The sequence below is a fragment of the Scyliorhinus torazame genome, chromosome 8 (assembly GCF_047496885.1).
Source record: "Scyliorhinus torazame isolate Kashiwa2021f chromosome 8, sScyTor2.1, whole genome shotgun sequence".
Taxonomy (NCBI): domain Eukaryota; kingdom Metazoa; phylum Chordata; class Chondrichthyes; order Carcharhiniformes; family Scyliorhinidae; genus Scyliorhinus; species Scyliorhinus torazame.
Genome location: NC_092714.1, coordinates 50,963,410 through 50,985,416, shown reverse-complemented (window position 1 = coordinate 50,985,416; position 22,007 = coordinate 50,963,410). Strand labels below are relative to the sequence as shown.

The 22,007-nt window shown below is 49.4% G+C and overlaps 1 protein-coding gene across 8 annotated transcripts in view; it reads right to left on the bottom strand.

Moving 5' to 3' along the window:
* The window catches only part of LOC140427838 (NXPE family member 3-like), a 49,451-nt gene that overhangs the window by 15,821 nt on the left and 11,623 nt on the right, over positions 1-22,007 (bottom strand). For 5 of the 8 annotated variants that reach the window (XM_072513600.1, XM_072513601.1, XM_072513599.1 and 2 more), the window contains exons 3-4: positions 6,738-6,915; positions 4,573-5,360 (exon numbers count right to left, since the gene is read on the bottom strand). In XM_072513600.1, the coding sequence (XP_072369701.1) occupies positions 4,573-5,360; positions 6,738-6,854 (905 nt within the window). In that variant the 5' untranslated portion in view covers positions 6,855-6,915. Of the gene's footprint in view, positions 1-4,572; positions 5,361-6,737; positions 6,916-17,933; positions 18,160-19,840; positions 19,917-22,007 lie in introns of all 8 variants that reach the window. The other 3 variants (XM_072513596.1, XM_072513603.1, XM_072513597.1) reach the window with 2 other exon arrangements.

Sequence of the window (22,007 nt, the reverse complement as noted above, 5' to 3'; positions counted from 1 at the left end):
CTATGCCCCTTGGCAGTATCGGGGTGGCAGATCCAAGGTGCCAGCTGGGCAGTGCCAAGGGGCCTACGTTCCAGGAGGAGAACCAAAGGGCCACCCTGCACAATCCGTGACCACCCAGTGTCGACCGATGGCCTGGGAGACCCCATGAGTGCTGTTCTGCCTGGTCCACATTTGTGTGGACCAGTACTGAACGCCGCCCGGTTGCAGCCTTGCTGGGGAGGCCGGTGGATTCCGGGAAAACTTGCCTGCGTTGACTGGTCACGCCCCTTTTGGGTGGGATTCCAATGCCTCACGTGTAAAGGCTGCCGGGAAGCCCACGGGAGGCCTCTCCCAGGATCTAATGCCTGCACAATGTCTGAGCAAGAGCGCAACGCGGCCGGTAGATCGCGCCCCATTGTTTTTGCATTACAGGTTTGTAAGGCTATTACTGTTAATTCACTGATTCTGTGCATGTTTATGCATGGTAAATTATTTTTGTTTTATGATTGCTGTTCTGAAATTCATTTCACAATAGAAACCAGGGCAAATCAGCAAGGCCAAGGTGCTTCATCGCACTGTACCTATGCTAGATAACAGCTATTAACATCGCAAAGTCCATTCAAAGTCCATGATATCATTGAAATTAATCTGAAGTATAATACAGCATCTCCCAGGTGTCCTTATTCAACAAACTCTCGCAATTGCATGAAGCCTTTAATTTGTTCGTTATCTATTAATAATCTTTATTGTCACAAGTAAGTTTACTTTAACACTGCAATGAAGTTACTGTGAAAATCCCCTAGTCGCCGGCGGCACCTGTTTGGGTACACTGAGGGAGAATTCAGAATGTCCAATTCACCTAACAAGCACGTCTTTCGGGACTTGTGGGGCGGGATTCTCCCGCAATTGGCGGGCGGCCCTTACCGGCGCCAAGAGAGGCATAAACCACTCCGGCATCGGACCGCCCGGAAGTTGCAGAATCCTCCGCACTTCCGGGGCTAGGTCGGCGCTGGAAGGGTTGGCGCTGCGCCAACCGGCGCCGAAGGGACGCCGCGGGCCGGTACAAGTTGGCGCATGCGCAGAACCGCCGGCGTGTTTCCTGCACATGCGCAGGGGGTTTCTTCTCCGCGCCAGCCATGGCGGAGCCTTAGAGGCCGGTGCGGAGGGAAAGAGTGCCCCCATGGCACAGGCCTGCCCACAGATCGGTGGGCTCCGATCGCGGGCCAGGCCACCGTGGGGGCCCCCCGGGGCTGGATCCCCCCACGCTCCCCCAAGGACTCCGCAAGCCGCCCTCCAAGTCAGGTCCCGCCGGGATGAACCATGTCTATTTCACGCCGGCGGGACTGGCCGAAAACGGGTGGCCGCTCGGCCCATCGGGGCCCGGAGAATTGCCGGGGGGGGGGCCGCTGCCAACGGCCCCCGACCAGCGCTGCGTGATCCCTGCCCCCGCCCGAAAACCGGCGCTGGAGAATTCGGCAGCCAGCGTCGGAGCGGCGGGGCAGTATTCATGTCGCGCCCCCCCCCCCCCCCGCCCTGGTGATTCTCCGACCCGGCGGGGGATCGGAGAATCCCGCCCGTGGGAGGAAACTTGAGCACGCGGAGGAATCCCACGCAGACACAGGGAGAACGGGCAGACTCTGCATAGATAGTTACCCAAGCCCGGAATTGAACCTGGACCTTGGCGCTATGAAGCAAAGTGCTAACCACTGTGCTACCGTGCCGCCCAGTTCAACGGTGCAGGTGAATCAGAAAAAGACCAAATTAGAAATGATGTACGGTCAATGTCCCTCAAAGCTGAGACGCTAAGACTTGGAACCTGGCCAAGCAATTGGGGAAGGCTATGGTACCTTTTGAAAACATTCCCCAAATGAGTTGCCAACTTAAAAAGAGGTAAGAAATATAAATACAGAGGTAAAAGCGGAATCATATAGATACTCTAAGGGAAGGAGTGAGGCACTTAAGATCCTAGAATATTCTATTTTCCTATCATAGTCGACTAATTGTCTTCACTGTTTAACACAGAAAATTTGCTCAATTGAAGATGACTGAAACTTTACAATTCATGCATTTGAAAATCGCTTATTGTCACAAGTAGGCTTCAAATGAAGTTACTGTGAAAAACCCCTAGTCGCCACATTCCGGCGCCTGTTCGGGGAGGCTGGTACGGGAATTGAACCGTGCTGCTAGCCTGCCTTGGTCTGCTTTCAAAGCCAGCGATTTAGCCCTGTGCTAAACAGCCCCTAAAGTTAGTTTTAAAGTTAGCTTCACCAAAAGACAAAAAATATTATATCATTGTATAATGCACTGTAAATTCAATGATAATCTATGATTAATCTAGGACAAAGGTTCGGCACAACATCGTGGGCCGAAGGGCCTGTTCTGTGCTGTATTTTCTCTGTTCTATGTTCTATTATCTATCATTTATCTTTTATTACTAAAGAGGGTTTTTTTTGCCATTTTGGCTGAGAATAATATCTGTGATATGGAATATTTAAAATATTCAATGTATTATTTTCTTGACTTTGAACATTTCCTTCTTTCCCAGCTACCATTCCCCATCTGTGATGTTTTTCAGTTTTGTGGCTATTCCATTACTGAATCTGGGGAAATCCTTAGTGGCGTATGAGAGTGGCGTATGAGAGTGGCGTATGAGAGTGGCGTATGAGAGCGGCGTATGAGAGCGGCGTATGAGAGCGGCGTATGAGAGTGGCGTATGAGAGTGGCGTAAGAGAGTGGCGTATGAGAGCGGCATATGAGAGCGGCGTATGAGAGTGGCGTATGAGAGCGGCGTATGAGAGCGGCGTATGAGAGTGGCGTATGAGAGTGGCGTATGAGAGTGGCGTATGAGAGTGGCGTATGAGAGTGGCGTATGAGAGTGGCGTATGAGAGTGGTCTACAAAAGTTTGCCACTCAATTTTCCAGCCTTCAGGCCGGCACAGTGATGCAGTGGTTAGCCCTGCTGCCTCACGGCACCGAGATCCCGGGTTCGATCCCGGCCCCGGGTCACTGTTCGTGTGGAGTTTGCACATTCTCCCCGTGTCTGTTTGGGTCTCACCCCCACAACCCAAAGATGTGCAGGACAGGTGGATTGGCCAAGCTAAATTGCCCCTTAATTGGAAAGAAAATGAATTGTGTACTTTAAATTTAAAACAAAAAGTTCCAGCCCTCACTCTGAAGAAGTACCTGAAATGGCTTAAATAAATGACACCAAACCGATGCACCAAAAAAACGTTAAAATTATTACCCCAATTTCCATGGCCTCTCTTCCCTCCCCATCTCTGTAACCTCCTCCAGCCGAACAACCCTCTGGAGATATCTACACACCTCCAATTCTAGTTGCTTGGCACATTCAGTTTTAATTGCTCCACCACCGGCAACCGTGGCTTCAGCTGCCTAGGGCTTGAGCTCTGGAATTCCCTTCCTACACCCGTGTCTCACCACCTGCTTTAAAACCTGCCCCCTTTTCTAAGCTTTCCTTCATCTGCCTGAATGTAGCTTGTTGGAGGGCATTTTGTGATACTGGACTATGATATAAATTATCGGTGGCCCTGTAACTACATTTGTGCTCCTATATTACTTTTGAATAGTTCTGAATAGAGAAAAGGTACTCATTGGCTTAGATGCCTGCTTAGAAGAGGCAATTTGCAGAAATAGACAGTAAAAAAAGTCTGTTAGCTATTCTTGCAATACGAAGGACACAAAATGGCTGAACTTAAGCTATCTCATGAGAACCAACCGTGGGTATGTATAGGGAGTATCCCAACAGCCGTGATAACAGCTTCTCAGAACAAGACATGCAATGTATCCTTCATAAAGCTCAAGGTCCACAGCTGTAGACAGGAGATATCTTCTGTTAGTTTTGAATGACTTCTGTATGAAGTTAGGGGCGGGTAAAACAACACCCTCTTTAACCATATATGTGAGAACTGGGATGCTAAGAAAATTGATTGACTGCGTGTAAAGAAGTGTAACACGAATATAGTTGATTGATTGTATGTAAATGAGAATCCACCCCTTGAATCTGTATATTAGTGTGAGCTTTAGCTCAAGTGAGATAAGGTGCTGTCACAGGCTGCGGAGTCTGAGACCTTCCCTCCCAGAATTCTGACATAATAAACTGCCTTTTTTACTTATACTCAGGCCTTCGTGTGAATATTTTCACCCCTAACATAGCTCAGTGACAAATTGCGATTGATAATGCCCCGTGAAGCACCTTGAATTGCTTTTCTACGTTAGTCACTATATAAATTCTGTATCAATGCCATTACCAGTACTCGCTTGAAAGTCCTTAAAAAAACAATTCTGCTTCTGATTTTGGCCCTTTCACCTTCACATCGTCCATCTCCAACTCTTCCCTTCCTCAATGTCACCATTGAATTGGATAGGCGATTGAACATTATCCACTATAAACCCAAATTCAAGTTGTTGCTATTGTTCAATACTGTTACGCACTCGGAGATATTGAAAGTTCAAATATTTCATTGACATTCTAGTGTTGTGAAATCTGGTTCTATCTCATGTTTATATTACAATCTCGTCCACCATTCAAAGTGAAAAGTCAAAATATAAATAAAGCAACATTAAGTGACATACCTTTGGAAATAACGCTTCTCTTCCCCAATTAAGAGACCTTTCTGATATCCTCCTTTCGCATGGTTGATACGGGCAGAGCACGGAAGCTTCTTTGGTTTGTAACAGAACCAGGGCTCCCCGGTCCTGGGATCAGTAAAGTTACAGAGCGGTTTAGTTTGTGGCAAGAAAAGATTACACACAGTAGTCTCTGAAGTACCCCGATATTTGAAGGTACTTTTAAAATACACCCTTTCTGGCCGATCCTTGCGAAGTCTTTCAAGTGCTTGGATTCCTTCACTGGGATGAACCAGGGAAACAGACACTTCAACTTTCCCCGGCCAAGATAAATTAAAATTTAGATAGTAAAATCCATTTTGGTTATCTATAACTGTTCCGGCTGAACCAGCTTTTAAAGCTGGAGTGTGGATCCGGCCTTGGAGATAGTCACCCCCATATTGCTTTGGGTGTCCTTCAAAATCTTTCATTTGCAGCATCACTTGTAACTGATCCCCAACATAGAAAGTCTTTGTAGAATTTAAAATTACAAAGCGAACATGTGCTGGGTCGCTGCTTTTCACAAAGGGCACAGAAACGTTGGGTGGTTTTGGCCATTCGATCATTTTCATAAGGAGTTCCCCCTCTGACCTTTCTTCAGGGGTGAAGCTGTGATTCTGGTAGCCACATTGCAACAGTCTGTGTGTCCAAGGGAGCTTCTTTGTTTCAACTCCCTGCATCATTGCAGAATACAACTTTGGAGTTGGATAACTCCTCCATTTGGACTCTGAGCCAGAAATTGAATATTTCTCGTACTATGAAAAAGAACATTTTTAATGAGTATCTTTTCCAATGCCGTTGTTATTTGCCAATATACATCCTCTAAACAAAAAGAAGCAGAGGATGGTTAAGAAAACTAACTTCTTAAGAATTGCTGCACCGTGATTATGATCTGTAGCAAGTCTGGACATGGACTCTCAAACAGCTTAGTGAACTCATCCGGTCAGTGACTGGAGCTGACCAGAACAGGCAAGTTCTAGGTTTGATCGTCAGTGTTTGCAGAGTTAGTCTCTGTGCTGCTGAGTTAGTGAGGGACACAATGTCTCTGCCCCTACTTCTTTTTTTAAAATTTAGAGTACCCAATTATTATTTTCTCCCAATTAAGGGGCAATTTAGTGTGGCCAATCCACCTAACCTGCACATCTTTGGGTTGTGGGGGTGAAACCCATGCAGACACGGGGAGAATGTACAAGCTCCACACGGACAGTGACCCAGGACCAGGATTCGAACCCAGGTCCTCAGCGCCGCAGTCCCAGGGCTAACCACTGCGCCACATGCCGCCCCGTGCCCCCTACTTCTGATCACTAACCAATGACTCCTCTTGGAACAGAATGTGCAACATACGGGAAGAGCAAAGCTGAGCTTCACCATGATACCTTTTTGAAGGCCAGTAAACATACCAACAATCACTGTCAAGGCTGACTAAGTAAAAATACTTGGTCTAAGTACAAGAAAGTGCCAGCTGCCCGTGGAACGTTATCGCAGCAGGATTAGTTCTCATAACTCTATTCATAATCTTGTGAGTTTTAATTAATTCGGTTCTTGCCAGATGATCATTCTTGACACTGTAAAGCATTCTCAGGACATTTTCAATCAGCACCAAGATCTTTGCCATCACTGAAAACCAACAAATTAATTATGTCCAAAATTGAAAATATATAGGCAGACTGAATTCTTTAATACAGTACACATCTGCATTGCAGTTTACATGAGCAAAATCTTTCAGAAAATAGCTCATTCCCCTAACACCAAAAAAGTGGGATTGCTTCCCTGTTGCTCAAAACAGCTCTGCAGCCATGGTGATTGGCTGGTAGTTCTCAGCCATGCCAACAAGAGCAATAGTCTTTGCTGCAGCACACTTGGCCTAAGTACCGGAAGAGAGCACAGGTAAATGCCTGGAACACAATGTTCACAATACAGTGAGAATGTGTAATGCAGCAGGACCCAAACTGGAAGAAAACTCAGACCTTTTTTAAAGAGACAACAACAGTAATATAATCATTCTGATCTTTTCCATTTGGACCTAATGATGTAGGAAAAAAAAATCAGCATCTTTTTAAACAATACCACTTTGAACCTTGGTGAACATGATTATTTTCCTCTTAACATGTTGGATATACCACTCTCCTTACCTTCATGTTGCGCAAGTTTAGAATCAGCATTATTACTGTCATCAGTATCAGCAACATGAAGAGGAACCGATGGATGTAGAAGGGAAGAACAGTTTCTTTCGTGGCTTGTTCATCCATACTGGAAGATCGCTGTGCACCAGTGCATAATCAATCAGCTTACCACGTCTACTTTGGAAATCTGCAATAAAATAAATGTCATATTTTGAAATCACTGGAACATCAGGAGGGAAACATCTACTATGACTTCACATAAGTAAAATTGTTGCAGAGAGCCACAGGATTGGAAGCGTGGCATCTGGAGATGGTGATCAGCTGGGCAACTGTCCACCATTCTATCTTATTCCAGTCACTGGTCATTTTTAAAATTCATCTGTGCAATGTGGGCGTTGTTGGGTAGAACAGTGTTTATTGGCCATCTCTAATTGCCCTTGTGAAGGTGGTGGTGAGCAGCCTTCTTGAACCACTGTGGTCCATGTGGTGTAGGTACAACCACGGTGTTGTTAGGGAGTGAGTTCTGGGATTTTGACCTAGCAACAGTGAAGGAACTGTGATATATTTCTACGTCAGAAGGGTGAGTAGTTTGGGAGGGGTACCAGGCAGTGGTGGACCCATGTGTCTGCCTTCCTTGTCCTTCTAGGTGGTAGTGGTCATGTGTTTGGAAGGTGCTATCTAAGGAGCCTTGGTGAGTTCCTATTGTGCATCTCGTTCATGGTACACACCGCTGCCACTGTGGATGAAGTTACTGTGAAAAGCCCGTATTTCTTCACCCAAAGAGTGATGTGCCTGTGGAATTCATTACCACAGGAAGTAGTTGATGCTAAAACATTGAATATATTCAAGAGGAGGCTAGCACTTGGGGAGAATGGGATCAAAGGCTATGGGGAGAAAGCAGGATTAGGCTATTGAGTTGGATGATCAGCCATGATCGTGATGAATGGCAGAGTAGGCTCAAAGGGCCAAAAGGCCTCCTCCTGCTCCTATCTTCTATGTATCTATGACTGGAGGCTGGAGTCGAGACTACCCTCCATGACTGGGATTGGAGAATTCCATTTTTGTTGTTTGATATTCGGAATGCCCCTAATCCGGCAACAGGGTCCAGTCCTTTCGGGTTACTTCATGGTCACAAAGTAAGGGGACCACTCAAACTGATTCAGGAGAAATTGGTGAATGAGTTCTAAAATCATTCTTCTAGGTTCTGCAACAAAATTCAAACAAAGATTAAGTAGGGCATGTGAGTTAACAACGGAAATGTTTAAAAGTATCTCTGCAAGTAATGAAGGCAAATGCAGATAAAAGGGTGAAGGCTTTATAGCCGGCTGAGGGGTGGTGGAAAGTGCTGGTATTGTTGCCCGTTTCAGGTGAACAATTGAAGGCAAGGTTGGGTGGTCGGTCCCAGATCAGAAATAAGCAAAATGAAGCAAACTGATTTACTTTGGGGGTACTGGCAAGTACCATTATCTGAAATGATGTGTTATGTACTCTGGAAGAACACAGGCTGTAACTGGATGCAGCTTTGACCAAAATATACTCCGGAACTTGAAGTTAGTTCAATCTGATTTATTGAACCAGTAGCACAGATAGCACAGTTCTCTATGAGCTCTGTCTGACTGTCTACTCTGTCTGACTGAACCAGACTGGCTCTTAGCCACGTGCTGGAGGTGTGATACTGTACATACACCCTGATTCACTCTGTAGATGTTCATCAGTGGAACGAGGCGGAGTGTGAGTGCCTCATGCCTTTTATAGCGAGATACCACCCCTGAGTGTCCTGCCTGCTCATTGGTCATGTCCTGTTCTCTGTGTTCATTAGCTGCCTGTCTGTATATCATTATCTGCATGTTTGCATATCATGACATCTCCCTTTTTTTTTGTATGTTCTGTTAGCATGAGGAAATGTTAATACAGGCTTCCGGGTGCGGCGATGACCAGCTAAATCGCACGTTTCGGCAGCTCCCGGTGGAACGGACTTTTGTGCCCTTAATAGGAGCCCCAACGGCAATTTTAACGGCAAAAACACTGTGCGGTAAACCAGAAGGGAATCCCCCCTGGATACGGATGGAAAAAAGAGAGGAAAGTAGCCGGATTGCGGTGGATCCTCTAGAGCAGCGGCCAGGAAGGCAGGCACAAAGCAAGATGGCGTCGGAAGGAGGCAGTTTAATATGGGGCCCTGACCAACAAGAGTTCCTGCGGCGTTGCGTAGATGAACTCAAAAAGGAGATGAAGAAGGAGCTGTTGGCCCCGATATTACAAGCGATTGAGGGGCTAAAGGAGGAGCAAAAGACCCAGGAACAGGAGCTTCGGGTCGTGAAGGCAAAGGCTGCTGAGAATGAGGACGACATACAGGGCCTGACGGTGAAAACGGAGATCCACGAGGCACAACACAAAAGATGTGTGGAAAGGCTGGAGGTGCTGGAGAATAATGCGAGGAGGAGGAACCTAAGGATTCTTGGTCTTCCCGAAGGTGCAGAAGGGGCGGACGTCGGGGCATATGTGAGCACGATGCTGCATTCGTTAATGGGTCACACATCTAGGGAAACACCACTACTTCGAAACGGCAGATGAGGCGTGGACATTTATTGTCGAGGAGAAGCTGGAGTGAGCGGGCCAGAAAAAGAACTTTTGGGACAAAGTGGGGGGTGAATATGTGGGATGAAGGGGGGAAAAGGGGGAAGAGATGACTTCCCAAGTTGTTAAACCTGCGACCCTGTAACTTTTCTCTCTTCCCCATGTCGTGGGGGTGGGGGTGAGGGAGGATGAGGAGCTGAGGGCGCCGGGCTTTGTTCCCGCGCTATGGTAATCACGGCGGGAACAGGGAAGCAGGAAGGAGGGGGCCTCGCACAGTGTGAGCCGAGGTCACGGGGGGAAGCCGAGGTCGGCCAGAATTTGCTGACTTCTGGGAGCAACATGGGGGGTGCAATTACGCTAGTTTGGGATCTAGCGGGGGGGGGGGGGTTAACTGGGTTGCTGCTGCTGAGGAGAAGGGGGAGCTGGTATGGGGGGGGGGGGGGGGTCGGGGCGGGGGGGTGCCGCCTGGGGGAGATACAGCTACGTGGGAACCGGGTGAGGAGCTGGATTGAAAAAGGAAATGGCTAGTCGTCAAGGGGGGTGGGGGGGTAAAGAGCCCCCCAACCCGGTTGATCACGTGGAATGTGAGAGGGCTGAACGGGCCGATTAAGAGGGCACGGGTACTCGCACACCTAAAGAAACTTAAGGCAGATGTGGTTATGCTTCAGGAGACGCATCTGAAGCTGATAGACCAGGTCAGACTACGCAAAGGATGGGTGGGGCAGGTGTTTCATTCGGGGCTAGACGCTAAAAACAGGGGGGTGGCCATACTAGTGGGGAAGCGGGTAATGTTTGAGGCAAAGACTATAGTGGCGGATAGTGGGGGCAGATACGTGATGGTGAGTGGCAAACTGCAAGGGGAGGCGGTGGTATTAGTGAACGTGTATGCCCCGAACTGGGATGATGCCAATTTTATGAGGCGTATGTTAGGACGAATCCCGGACCTAGAAATGGGGAAGTTGGTAATGGGTGGAGACTTTAATACGGTGCTGGACCCAGGGCCGGACAGATCGAGGTCCAGGACCGGAAGGAGGCCGGCTGCAGCTAGGGTGCTTAAGGATTTTATGGAGCAGATGGGAGGAGTAGATCCCTGGAGATTTAGTAGACCTAGGAGTAAGGAGTTTTCGTTTTTCTCCTGTGTACACAAAGTATTTTCACGAATAGATTTTTTTGTTTTGGGAAGGGCACTGATCCCAAAGGTGACGGGGACGGAGTACACGGCTATAGCCATTTCGGGTCATGCTCCACACTGGGTGGACCTGGAGATAGGGGAAGAAAAACAACAGCGTCCACCCTGGAGAATGGACGTGGGATTATTGGCAGATGAGGGGGTGTGTTTAAGGGTGAGGGGGTGTATTGAAAGGTACTTGGAACTTAATGATAATGGGGAGGTACAGGTGGGAGTGGTCTGGGAGGCGCTGAAGGCAGTGGTTAGAGGGGAGCTGATATCTATTAGGGCACATAAAGGAAAGCAGGAGGGTAGGGAAAGGGAGCGGTTGTTGAAAGAACTTCTGAGGGTGGACAGACAATATGCGGAGGCAACGGAGGAGGGACTGTACAGGGAAAGGCAAAGGCTACATGTAGAATTTGACTTGTTGACTACGGGTAATGCAGAGGCACAATGGAGGAAGGCACAGGGTGTACAGTACGAATATGGGGAGAAGGCGAGTAGGTTGCTGGCCCACCAACTGAGGAAAAGGGGAGCAGCGAGGGAGATAGAGGAGGGAGAGATGGAGCGGGGAGCGGAGAGAGTAAATGGAGTGTTCAAGGCATTTTACGAAAGACTATATGAAGCGCAGCCCTCGGACGGGAAGGAGAGAATGATGTGCTTTCTGGATCAGCTGGAATTTCCTAAGGTGGAGGAGCAGGAGAGAGTGGGGCTGGGAGCACAGATTGAGACGGAGGAAGTAGTGAAATGGATTGGGAGCATGCAGGCGGGGAAGGCCCAGGGACCAGACGGATTCCCAGTTGAATTCTATAAGAAATATTTGGACTTGCTGGCCCCGCTACTGATGAGAACCTTTAATGAGGCGAGGGAAAGGGGGCAGCTGCCCCCGACAATGTCAGAGGCAACGATATCGCTCCTCCTAAAGAAGGAAAAAGACCCGCTGCAATGCGGGTCATACAGGCCCATTTCCCTCCTGAATGTAGATGCTAAGATTCTGGCCAAGGTAATGGCAATGAGGATAGAGGATTGTGTCCCGGGGGTCAAAAATATCAGCCATGATTGAATGGCGGAGCAGACTCGATGGGCCGAGTGGCCTAATTCTGCTCCTATGTCTTATGGTCTTATGGGTGGTCCATGAGGACCAAACTGGGTTTGTGAAGGGGAGACAGCTAAATACAAATATACGGAGGCTGCTAGGGGTAATGATGATGACCCCACCAGAGGGGGAAGCGGAGATAGTGGTGGCGATGGATGCCAAGAAAGCATTTGATAGAGTGGAGTGGGATTATTTGTGGGAGGTGTTGAGGAGATTTGGCTTTGGGGACGGGTATATCAGGTGGGTACAGTTGCTGTATAGGGCCCCGATGGCGAGCGTGGTCACGAATGGACGGGGGTCTGACTATTTTCGGCTCCATAGAGGGACGAGGCAGGGATGTCCTCTGTCCCCGTTATTGTTTGCACTGGCGATTGAACCCCTTGCCATAGCACTGAGGGGTTCCAGGAAGTGGAGGGGAGTACTTAGGGGGGAAGAAGAACACCGGGTATCTCTGTATGCGGATGATTTGCTGCTATATGTGGCGGACCCGGCGGAGGGGATGCCAGAGATAATGCGGATACTTGGGGAGTTTGGGAATTTTTCAGGGTGTAAACGGAACATGGGGAAAAGTGAGTTATGTGTGGTGCATCCGGGGAGCAGAGCAGAGAGATAGAGGATTTACCGTTGAGGAAGGTAACAAGGGACTTCCGGTACCTGGGGATCCAGATAGCCAAGAATTGGGGTACATTACATAGGCTTAATTTAACACGGTTGGTGGGACAGATGGAGGAGGATTTCAAGAGATGGGACATGGTGTCCCTGTCATTGGCAGGTAGGGTGCAGGCTGTTAAAATGGTGGTCCTCCCGAGATTCCTTTTTGTGTTCCAGTGCCTCCCGGTGGTGATCACGAAGGCTTTTTTCAAAAGAATTGAGAAGAGCATTATGAGTTTTGTGTGGGCTGGGAAGACCCTGAGAGTGAGGCGGGGATTCTTGCAGCGTAGTAGGGACAGGGCGGGGCTGGCACTACCGAGCCTAAGTGAGTACTACTGGGCCGCCAATATCTCAATGGTGAGCAAGTGGATGGGAGAAGGGGAGTGAGCGGCGTGGAAGAGATTGGAGAGGGCGTCCTGCAGGGGGACTAGCCTACAAGCAATGGTGACGGCGCTGTTGCCATTCTCACCAAAGAAATACACCACAAGCCCGGTGGTGGTGGCTACATTGAAAATTTGGGGGCAGTGGAGACGGCATAGGGGAAGGACGGGAGCTTCGGTGCGGTCCCCGATAAGAAACAATCATAGGTTCGTTCCGGGGAGAATGGATGGGGGATTTGGAGCATGGCAAAGAGCTGGGGTAGCACAACTAAGAGATCTATTTGTAGATGGGACGTTTGCGAATCTGGGAGCGCTGATGGAGAAATATGGGTTGCCCCAAGGGAATGCATTTCGGTATATGCAATTGAGGGCTTTTGCGAGGCAACAGGTGAGGGAATTCCCGCAGCTCCCGACGCAGGAGGTGCAGGATAGAGTGATCTCAGAGACATGGGTGGGGGACGGTAAGGTGGTGGACATATACAGGGAGATGAGGGACGAGGGGGAGATCATGGTAGATGAGCTGAAAGGGAAACGGGAAGAAGAACTGGGGGAGGAGATTGAGGAGGGGCTGTGGGCTGATGCCCTACGTAGGGTAAACTCATCGTCCTCGTGTGCCAGGCTAAGCCTGATACAATTTAAAGTGCTACACAGGGCGCATTTGACTGGAGCACGGCTTCGTAAATTTTTTGGGGTAGAGGACAGGTGTGCGAGATGCTCGAGAGGCCCAGCGAATCACACCCACATGTTCTGGTCATGCTCGTCACTACAGGGGTTCTGGGTGGGGGTGGCAAAGGTGTTTTTGAAGGTGGTGGGGGTCCGGGTCGAACCAAGCTGGGGGTTGGCTATATTTGGGGTTGCAGAAGAGCCGGGAGTGCAGGAGGCGAGAGAGGCTGACGTCTTGGCCTTTGCGTCCCTTGTAGCCCGGCGCAGGATATTGTTAATGTGGAAGGAAGCCAAACCCCCGGGTGTGGAGACCTGGATAAACGACATGGCAGGGTTTATAAAGTTAGAACGGATTAAGTTTGTGTTAAGGGGTTCGGCTCAGGGGTTCACCAGGCGGTGGCAACCGTTCATCGAATACCTCACAGAAAGATAGAGGGAATGGAAAAGAAGTAGACAACAGCAGCAACCCAGGGGGGAGGGGGGGGGGGGAGGGGGGGAGGAATCGGACGGACTCTCAGGGATGTTATTGTATATGTATAGATATTTGGTATATGTAATTGTATATTGGATTGTTGGACTGTATTTTTGGAGAGTATTTATTTTGGACAAGGCAGTTGCCATTTAATTTTGTTTTTGTTTGTGTTTATATATTACTTATTTATTTGTTTAAAACTGGCCACTGTTATTTATATTGCTTTATTGTTGTGTAAAAGAAACACTACGTATTGTTATGTTTGGCCAAAAATCTTGAATAAAATATATTTTTTTTTAAAAAGGAAATGTTAATACATGTGGTGTCACAGACTAACATATTTACAAACGGTGGCATATGTGAACATATTTACATGTGAAGACAGCTGTCAAATGCGAGAAAACAGAACATAACAAACAACACAAGTGTTCATAAGTCCAGTCTCTGGGGCTTGCGTCTGATCCTTGTCGACCGCCGGTGGTGGGGACGACGGCGCCTTGACAGGCGGGATAGAAGCCTGACTGGTGGCCTCGTAGTTCGAGATATCAGGAGGTGGCAAAACAACGGACAAAAACTGAGAAGAAAGCGGTTCCGGGCAGGCAACTTTGCGCAGTGCCCGTCTGTTCCGTCACACAACAGAAGCATCAGCCATACGTACAGCATACGAGCGGGGCGCAGCCTGTCGAACAACGACAGCTGGAGCAGACCAGCCACCATCCGGTATCTTGATCCTGACAGTGTCCGCCGGGAATAACACGGGCAAATCGGTGGCATGAGCATCATAGCCCTGCTTTTGCTGGTTTCAGAGCTGCTGCACCTTCTGCAGCACCGGGAGATGATCCGAGTTGGGCAAGTGTATGGCTGGAAGTGTCGTCCGCAGGTCTCTATTCATCAGGAGCTGAGCCGGCGACATGCCAGTGAACAGTGGGGTCGTAAGCAGCGCGAGGTAGATATCAGAAGCAGAATCCGCGGCCTTGCAGATGAGCTGTTTCACCCCTTTTTCCACCTTCCCATTGGACTGGGGATAGTGTGGGCTGGAAGTGACATGTTTGAAATGGTGTGACTTGGCAAACATAGACCACTCGTGGCTGTTGAAGCACGGGCCATTGTCACTCATGATAGTGAGGGGGATACCATGCCTGGAGAACGTCTCCTTACAGGCCTTGATGACGGTCCGAGAAATGAGGTCTGAGAGCTTCACGACTTCAGGGTAATTGAAGAAATAGTCAATAATCAACATGTAGTCACAACCATTCGCACGAAAGAGGTCGATGCCAACCTTGGACCACGGGGAGGTCTCGATCTCATGCTGCTGGAGCGTCTCCTTGCTCTGCGCTGGCTGGAAGCGTTGACAGGTCGCACAGTTGAGGACCATGTTCGAGATATCCTGGCTAATACTGGGCCAGTAGATAGCCTGCCAGGCTCTGCATCTGCACTTCTCGATGCCCAGGTGTCCCTCATGGATTTGGCGGAGCACCAAGCTCTGGAGATTGAGTGGAATGACAATCCGGTCCAGCTTGAGGAGGATACCATCAATCACCGTCAGGTCGTCCTTTACATTATAAAAGTACGGGCACTGCCCTTTCCACCAGCCATTGGCGAAGTGGTGCATGACACGCTGCAAGAGGAGGTCTTTGGCTGTCTCCTCGCGGATATGAACCACCTTCTCATCAGACGCCGGGAGGGTGCTAGCACACAGCTGCACCTGTGATTCAATCTGCCGGATGATTTCCAGCGGTTCACTAGGCAAGGCGAGACAATGCATCAGCGATGATGAGCTCCTTGCCAGGCATGTACACTAAGTCAAAATCGTACCTTCTGAGTTTGAGGAGGATGCGCTGCAACCGAGGCGTCATGTCGTTCAGGTCCTTGTGGATAATGTGGACCAGAGGCCTATGATCCGTCTCGACAGCGAATGTCGGCAGGCCGCAGACATAGTCGTGAAACTTGAGAATGCCAGTGAGAAGACTCAGGCATTCCTTCCGTCTTCGCGCATACCTTGTTTCGGTGGGCGTCATGGCCCTCGATGCGTACGCTCCGGTGCCCAGGATGAAGTGTCATCGCGTTGAAGCAGCACCGCATCGATGCCATCCTGGCTCGCATCTGTTGAGATCTTTATCTCCCTGTCGGGGTCGAAAAATGCCAAGATGGGTGCAGTGGTGAGCTTGGCTTTCAGCTCCAGCCACTCTGCCTGATGTGCTGCCTTCCACTCAAAGGCAGTGGACTTTTTCACCAGGTTTCGTAGGGCCGTGGTGTGTGAGGCCAGGTTTGGGATGAACTTGCCCAGAAAATTGACCATGCCCAGGAAGCGCAACACAGCCTTCTTGTCTTCAGGGACCTTCATGGCTTCGATGGCCTTGACCTTGTCTGTGTCCGGGCGCACGCCCTGCTGAGAGATCTGGTCACCTAGGAACTTGAGTGTCGACATGCCAAAGCAACATTTGGCCCTGTTCAGCTTCAGGCCATTGGCATGGACACGGCGGAATACCTGCTGGAGACGGGAAACATGCTCTTCAGGGGTCGTTGACCATATGATGATGTCGTCCACGTACACACGAACCCCTTCAATGCCCTCCATCATCTGCTCCATGATGCGATGAAAGATCTCCGATGCCGAGACAATGCCAAACAGCATGCGATTATAGCAGTATCTGCCAAACGGTGTGTTGAAGGTGCAGAGCCTTCTGCTGGACTCATCCAGCTGGATTTGCCAAAATCCATGTGACGCATCTAACTTGGTGAAAAAACATGCGTGTGCCATCTCACTGGTGAGTTCCTCCCGCTGAGGGATGGGGTAGTGTTCACGCATTATATTCTTATTGAGATCCTTGGGATCAATGCAGATGCGCAGGTCTCCCGAAGGCTTTCTAACACATACCATCGAGCTGACCCAGTCAGTCGGTTCGGTTACCTTGGAAATGATGCCCTGTTGCTGAAGATCCTTGAGCTGTGCCTTCAGGCGCTCCCTCAGTGGAGCCGGGACCCGGTGTGGTGCGTGGACCACTGGCTTGGCATCAGGTCGTAGTAGAATCTTGTATCGATACGGCAGCGTGCCCATCCCGTCGAACACATCCGGATACTGAGCGAGGATGTCATCAATGCCGGCCTGAAGATCCTCATTGGGGGATGTGGTTGTGTAAACCCGCTGCACGAGGTTCAGCTGCTTGCAGGCGTGCGCGCCAAGTAGGGATGCCCTGTCTGGCTTGACAATTTCAAAACTTAACCGTGCATGGGTGCTCTGGTTAGAGACGAGTAGGTGGCAGAATCCCAGTGTCGTGATGGCATTCCCGTTGTAGTCCAGGAGCCTGCAGGCTGCTGGAAGGACCTTGGGGATGCTTCTTGATGCGTTTGAAATCTGCCTGTGCGAGGAGGTTGGCAGAAGCACCTGTGTCCAGTTTAAACTGGATGGAGCAGCGGTTGACCTGCATCACCGCACGCCATTCGTCCGCAGAATCCACAGCGAGGATGGACTGAATTTGTGATGAGTTGGATGTGGCATATTCACATTTGGTAATGATGCCCACACAGTAGGCGGAGTCCAGGCATTCTTCCTCTGGATCCGTTGTGCTGCCAGGATCAGAATTCTGTAATCGTTGTTGCATACTCTGAACGCGCCGTCGTCGGAATTGGGAGCGCTGGCCCCTGACTGGTGGTGCAGACCTGCACAAGGCTGCATAATGTCCAGGCTTCCTGCAGTTTAAACATAGCCAGCCTCTTGCAGGACAGTGTTTATTTAAGTGGGCGTTGCCGCAGTTCGAGCACATCATGATGTCGGCGTCCTGACGCTCCGCGCGTCGTCGCACATGCGCAGTGCGGATGTCGGCCGCTTTCTTATCCCGTTCGCATCGCGCATGCGTGGGGCCCCGGGAAAAGCGCGTGAAATGGCCGCTTTCATCAATGCTGAGGCGCTGCATCCGGGCGATGGCCTGCACACTTTCTGCCTCGTGGGAGGCAAGTTTCTTATTTTCAGCCGATTTGTACTGGGCATAGCGATTTTTGGCGTGCTCATGCACTGTGCATGTTTCAATCACGACTGGCAGGGTCATATGCTTGATTTTCAGTAGCTGCTCTCTCAGAGGATCAGAGTGAACTCCAAAAACGATTTTGTCTCTGATCATAGAGTCAGCAATATCACCAAAGTTGCAGGACAGCGCTAGCAGGTGGAGGTTAGTTAAGAAGGAGTTGAAAGATTCAACTTTACCTTGTAGGCGCTGTTTAAAAATGTAGCGCTCGAAGATTTCATTGGTGTCCACGTCCAGGATGGTCTGAAACTTTGTCTTGTCCTGGCCTTCGGAGAAGTGAAAAGAGTTGAAGAGTTCACCCGCTGTTGAGAGGAGAAGCGCGATCATCCTTGCATCAGACGCACCCACGAGGTGTAGCCATCTGGGATGGCCACTTACAACAAGAAACATGGACGTTCGCAAAGCCTAACGGGAGATATGGACAATGTAAGATTCAGACAGGCTTAGAGCCTGAATGTATATTTGTGAGCAAAGAACCCAGACAGCATCGAAACCCCCAACCGATTAGCATTTAATGGCCCATCTCCGTAATACAAAGGACTGATACTTGAGTAACCGATACAATCCCAGACATTTCGGCGCCACTCCCTTTACTCAGGAAACATCAACAACAGGGTCAATGACCGCTTAGGGTTCGCCCAACCATCAAGGCACCCGCCCCTTTATTGGCTCAGATCCCAAAAAGTGATCGGGAACTACCCAATTAATTGGGTCCAAACCTAAGGACCGGCCAAAAGAGCGCAAAACTCCCCAAGGATAAAGAGAGACACTGCCATGTGTTCGACCTCTCTTGGACCTGGCGCTCTGGCAACGTCCACCTCCAATTGCAGCACCACCAGAAGCAAGTTCAAGTTCAACGCCCGCTACCAGACGGATGAGCCCAGCTGAGCAGCAGTTACTTCTCCAGACCCAGTAGATCCAGATTCAAACAACGGCCACTGTTCCTCTGACCTAAGCCGGGTGCCTGAAGTTAAGTACACGTTGTCATAGTTGATAGGTGTAGTTTAACTAGTCGTGTTTAAGTTGCATGATTAATTGTGTGTGTAAATAAAGTACCCTTGACCTTGAACTAACTAAGTGGTGTTTGGCTCTTTGATCGATAGCCGGTTGAACCTTGTGGTGGTATCATTTGATACCTGGCGACCTTGAGCAATATAATATTGATATCTAAAGAAAGAAGGGCAAACTTATTGATTGCCATATTTATAGCAGGTAAGAAAGGCAACAGAGGTCTGATGCTTCGAGGTACAGCAGAAACTTTTGCTTGAATGTCCGCCAGTTGGCACTGAGATTGCCGGAGGTCCTGAGCTGGTGAGGAGCCTGAATCTTCTCCATGGTGCTGGGATACATTCGCTGGTCGTCACGGAACGGACTGAGGTAAACCACCTAGATTAAGCAGTCTCCTGGTAGCATGATGTGTTATGTACTCTGGGATAACACAGGCTGCAACTGGATGCAGCTTGGACCAAAAGATACTCCAGACCTTGAAGTTAGTTCAATTGATTTATTGAACCAGTAGCACAGTTAGCACAGTTCTCTATGAGTTCGACTCTCTGCTAACCTAAGTGTGGTTACTCTGTCTGACTGAACCAGACTAGCTCTTAGCCACGTGCTGGAGGTGTGTTACTGTACATACATCCTGACTCACTCTGTAGATATTCATCAGTGGAAAGAGGCGGAGTGTGAGTGCCTCGTGCCTTTTATAGTGAGATACCACCCCTGAGTGTCCTGCCTGCTCATTGGTCATGTCCTGTTCTCTGTGTTCATTAGCTTCCTGTCTGTATATCATTATGTGCATGTTTGCATATCATGACATGAAAGTGCAAAAGGGATATCAGCTTTTGTTACGCTGCATGATCTGTATCTATGTAAAGTACTGCCCTTTGGTATGGAAAATGAACAAGCAACATTTCAGAGACCTTCAAACAAAGTGATTGAACAACTGTGCAATTTCCATTGATGACTTAGTGGTATTCAGTCCGACCCGGGCAGAACATTTACAATATTTGAAGGAACTATTTGAGCAACTATAGGTAGCCAATTTGGTTATAAATTTAGTTAAAGTGAATGTGCAAAAGTCACATACTTAGGCCACACTGTTGGATCTGGTCAAGTGGCCCCACAGGACACAGAAGTAAAAACAATTGTGGAATTCCCAGTACCTGTAACAAAATGAGGATTTCTGCAGTATTTTTGCCATGAGTGGATCTTATGAAAGATTTGTGCCAAATTTCTGAAGTGTGCTTGCTCTACTAACTAGTTTGCTAAAGAAGAAGAAAAAACATGAAAGGATACAGGGGTGGCAGACTGCATTTGACAGCTTGGAAGTTGTGCTGATTACTACACCTGTTCTAGCAGCACCTGATTATACAAAACTGTTCAAAATGGCTGCTGACGCCAGTGTGTAGGTGTTGGTGCTGTTTTGCTGCAGGAAGGTTAAAATGGGACTTAAGAAGAAACTGGGGTATTTTTCACAGAAGTTGAATGTGCATCAGAAGAAATATTAAACTGTAGAAAAACAGACTTTAAGTTTGGTTCAAACTGGCAGTGCCAAGGTGCCCAGGTGGCACAGCAGTGCAAGGGTGCCACCCTACCCGGAGGCTGACCGCTTGGGGGCCTCCAATTGCCTGGGAGACACCCCAAGGGAGATCCTGTGGGAGAATGGTCAATGAGAGGGAAGGATTATTGGGCACGATCTATTGGCCGAGTTGCACCCAAAAGGCGGCGCGGCCAATAGATCTGCTCCTGGGATCTGCCCGGCTCACTACGCCTTGCGAGATTAAACAAGATCTCGCAAGACGTCACAATCCAAAATCATTATTTTGCAAACCTGCATATTAGAGCGAGACAGCTAGTCTAACACTAACAAGCATTTCCCCGAGGTGCTCACAGCTTTGGTACCTAACCACTTGGGCTTGAAGACCTGGGCGAGCGCTGTTCAATAATGGTCTCCACAAATGGGGACCAGACAGAATGGCACTTGTGGGGGTCTCCCAGGGGGTCGGAGGCCTCCAAATGCTTGCTTGCTGCCCATGATGGCACCCTGGCACTGCTAGCCTGGCATCCTGGCACTGCCAGTTGGCAGGGACACTGACAAGCTGGCATTTTTCCTGTGCTGGGGATTGGGCCAGTCCTGGCACTGCCACACATTGTGTGGGGTGTGGGGGTCCCTAGGACCCCCTTATGGATGAGTTGGGGCTTTGTCAGGGTCCGGGAGTCGAGAGATTGAGATGCTATTTTTAAATGGCGTCTCGATCTCCTTCTGCACTGAGGAGTTCCAGCGAGCGGAGGTCCTCAGTGCAGGAAACGGGACTATGTGTGGCCACGTCGCGGAGTTCCTCGCTAAGGCCCCTAATCGAACCAGAGTCCTGGTCGATAGTGTGGTGTTTCTCGGTGCTGCAAGCGCCGGGAAACACCTGGGACTCTGTTTCGATTTGGTTTGATCGTGTCCATTATGTTTGATGAGAATAATTCACTTGTGACAGGTCATCTGGGTGGGGGGAGCCGGTGGATCCTCACATCTGCTGCGCAGGCCGACCTCACTGTCGGTGACTGCTCTATCCCCTATCCCAAATGAGCAGAAAGCTCTGGTGGAAGCGCCCTGGTGCCTGGATGCTTGGAAGGAGTCAGAATGGAAGAACCTCAAGGCCACTGTGACTCTGAGGGCTATTGGCAGAGCATGGCAACTAGTGCTGAGAGGTCTTCCACAATGAGGTCAAGGATGTCTGTGACCATCTCCCTGGAGAGGTGCAATCTCTTGCGGCATCGGTTCTCAGTCATCTCAAGGTAGCTCTGTCTTCAGCAGAAGGTGTTATACAGAAGGTGCCATTTATTCCTTCCTGCCCTTCATCCATCTCCCCTGTTTGGGGTTCCACCCTTCCTGCAGAGGATGTTGCTCTTCATCACCAATGTGCCCAAAATCAGACCGTTGTTCTCCTAAATGCTCCCTTCCTTGTGCTCGGGCAACCCTCCAATTGTTCTGGGCAGCCTTTCCCCCTGTTCTTATGCTCCCAAAATGACAAGCAGATGATGCTGCAAAACTGCCCAAGTGCTTACTCTCCCCACTTTCTGTGCCACCTGCTGATGGCATCTATCTCGCAATGGGCACGGCACCCTCTGAGCCATTCACCCTTTTCTGGATTGCAGCTAATTACCCAGGATAGCCTACCTGGGACAGCCATGACTATCTCCCCACCTTGTGCCCACCTCCATCCAACTGGATGCACCAACACCACATGGACTGCAGTGATTCA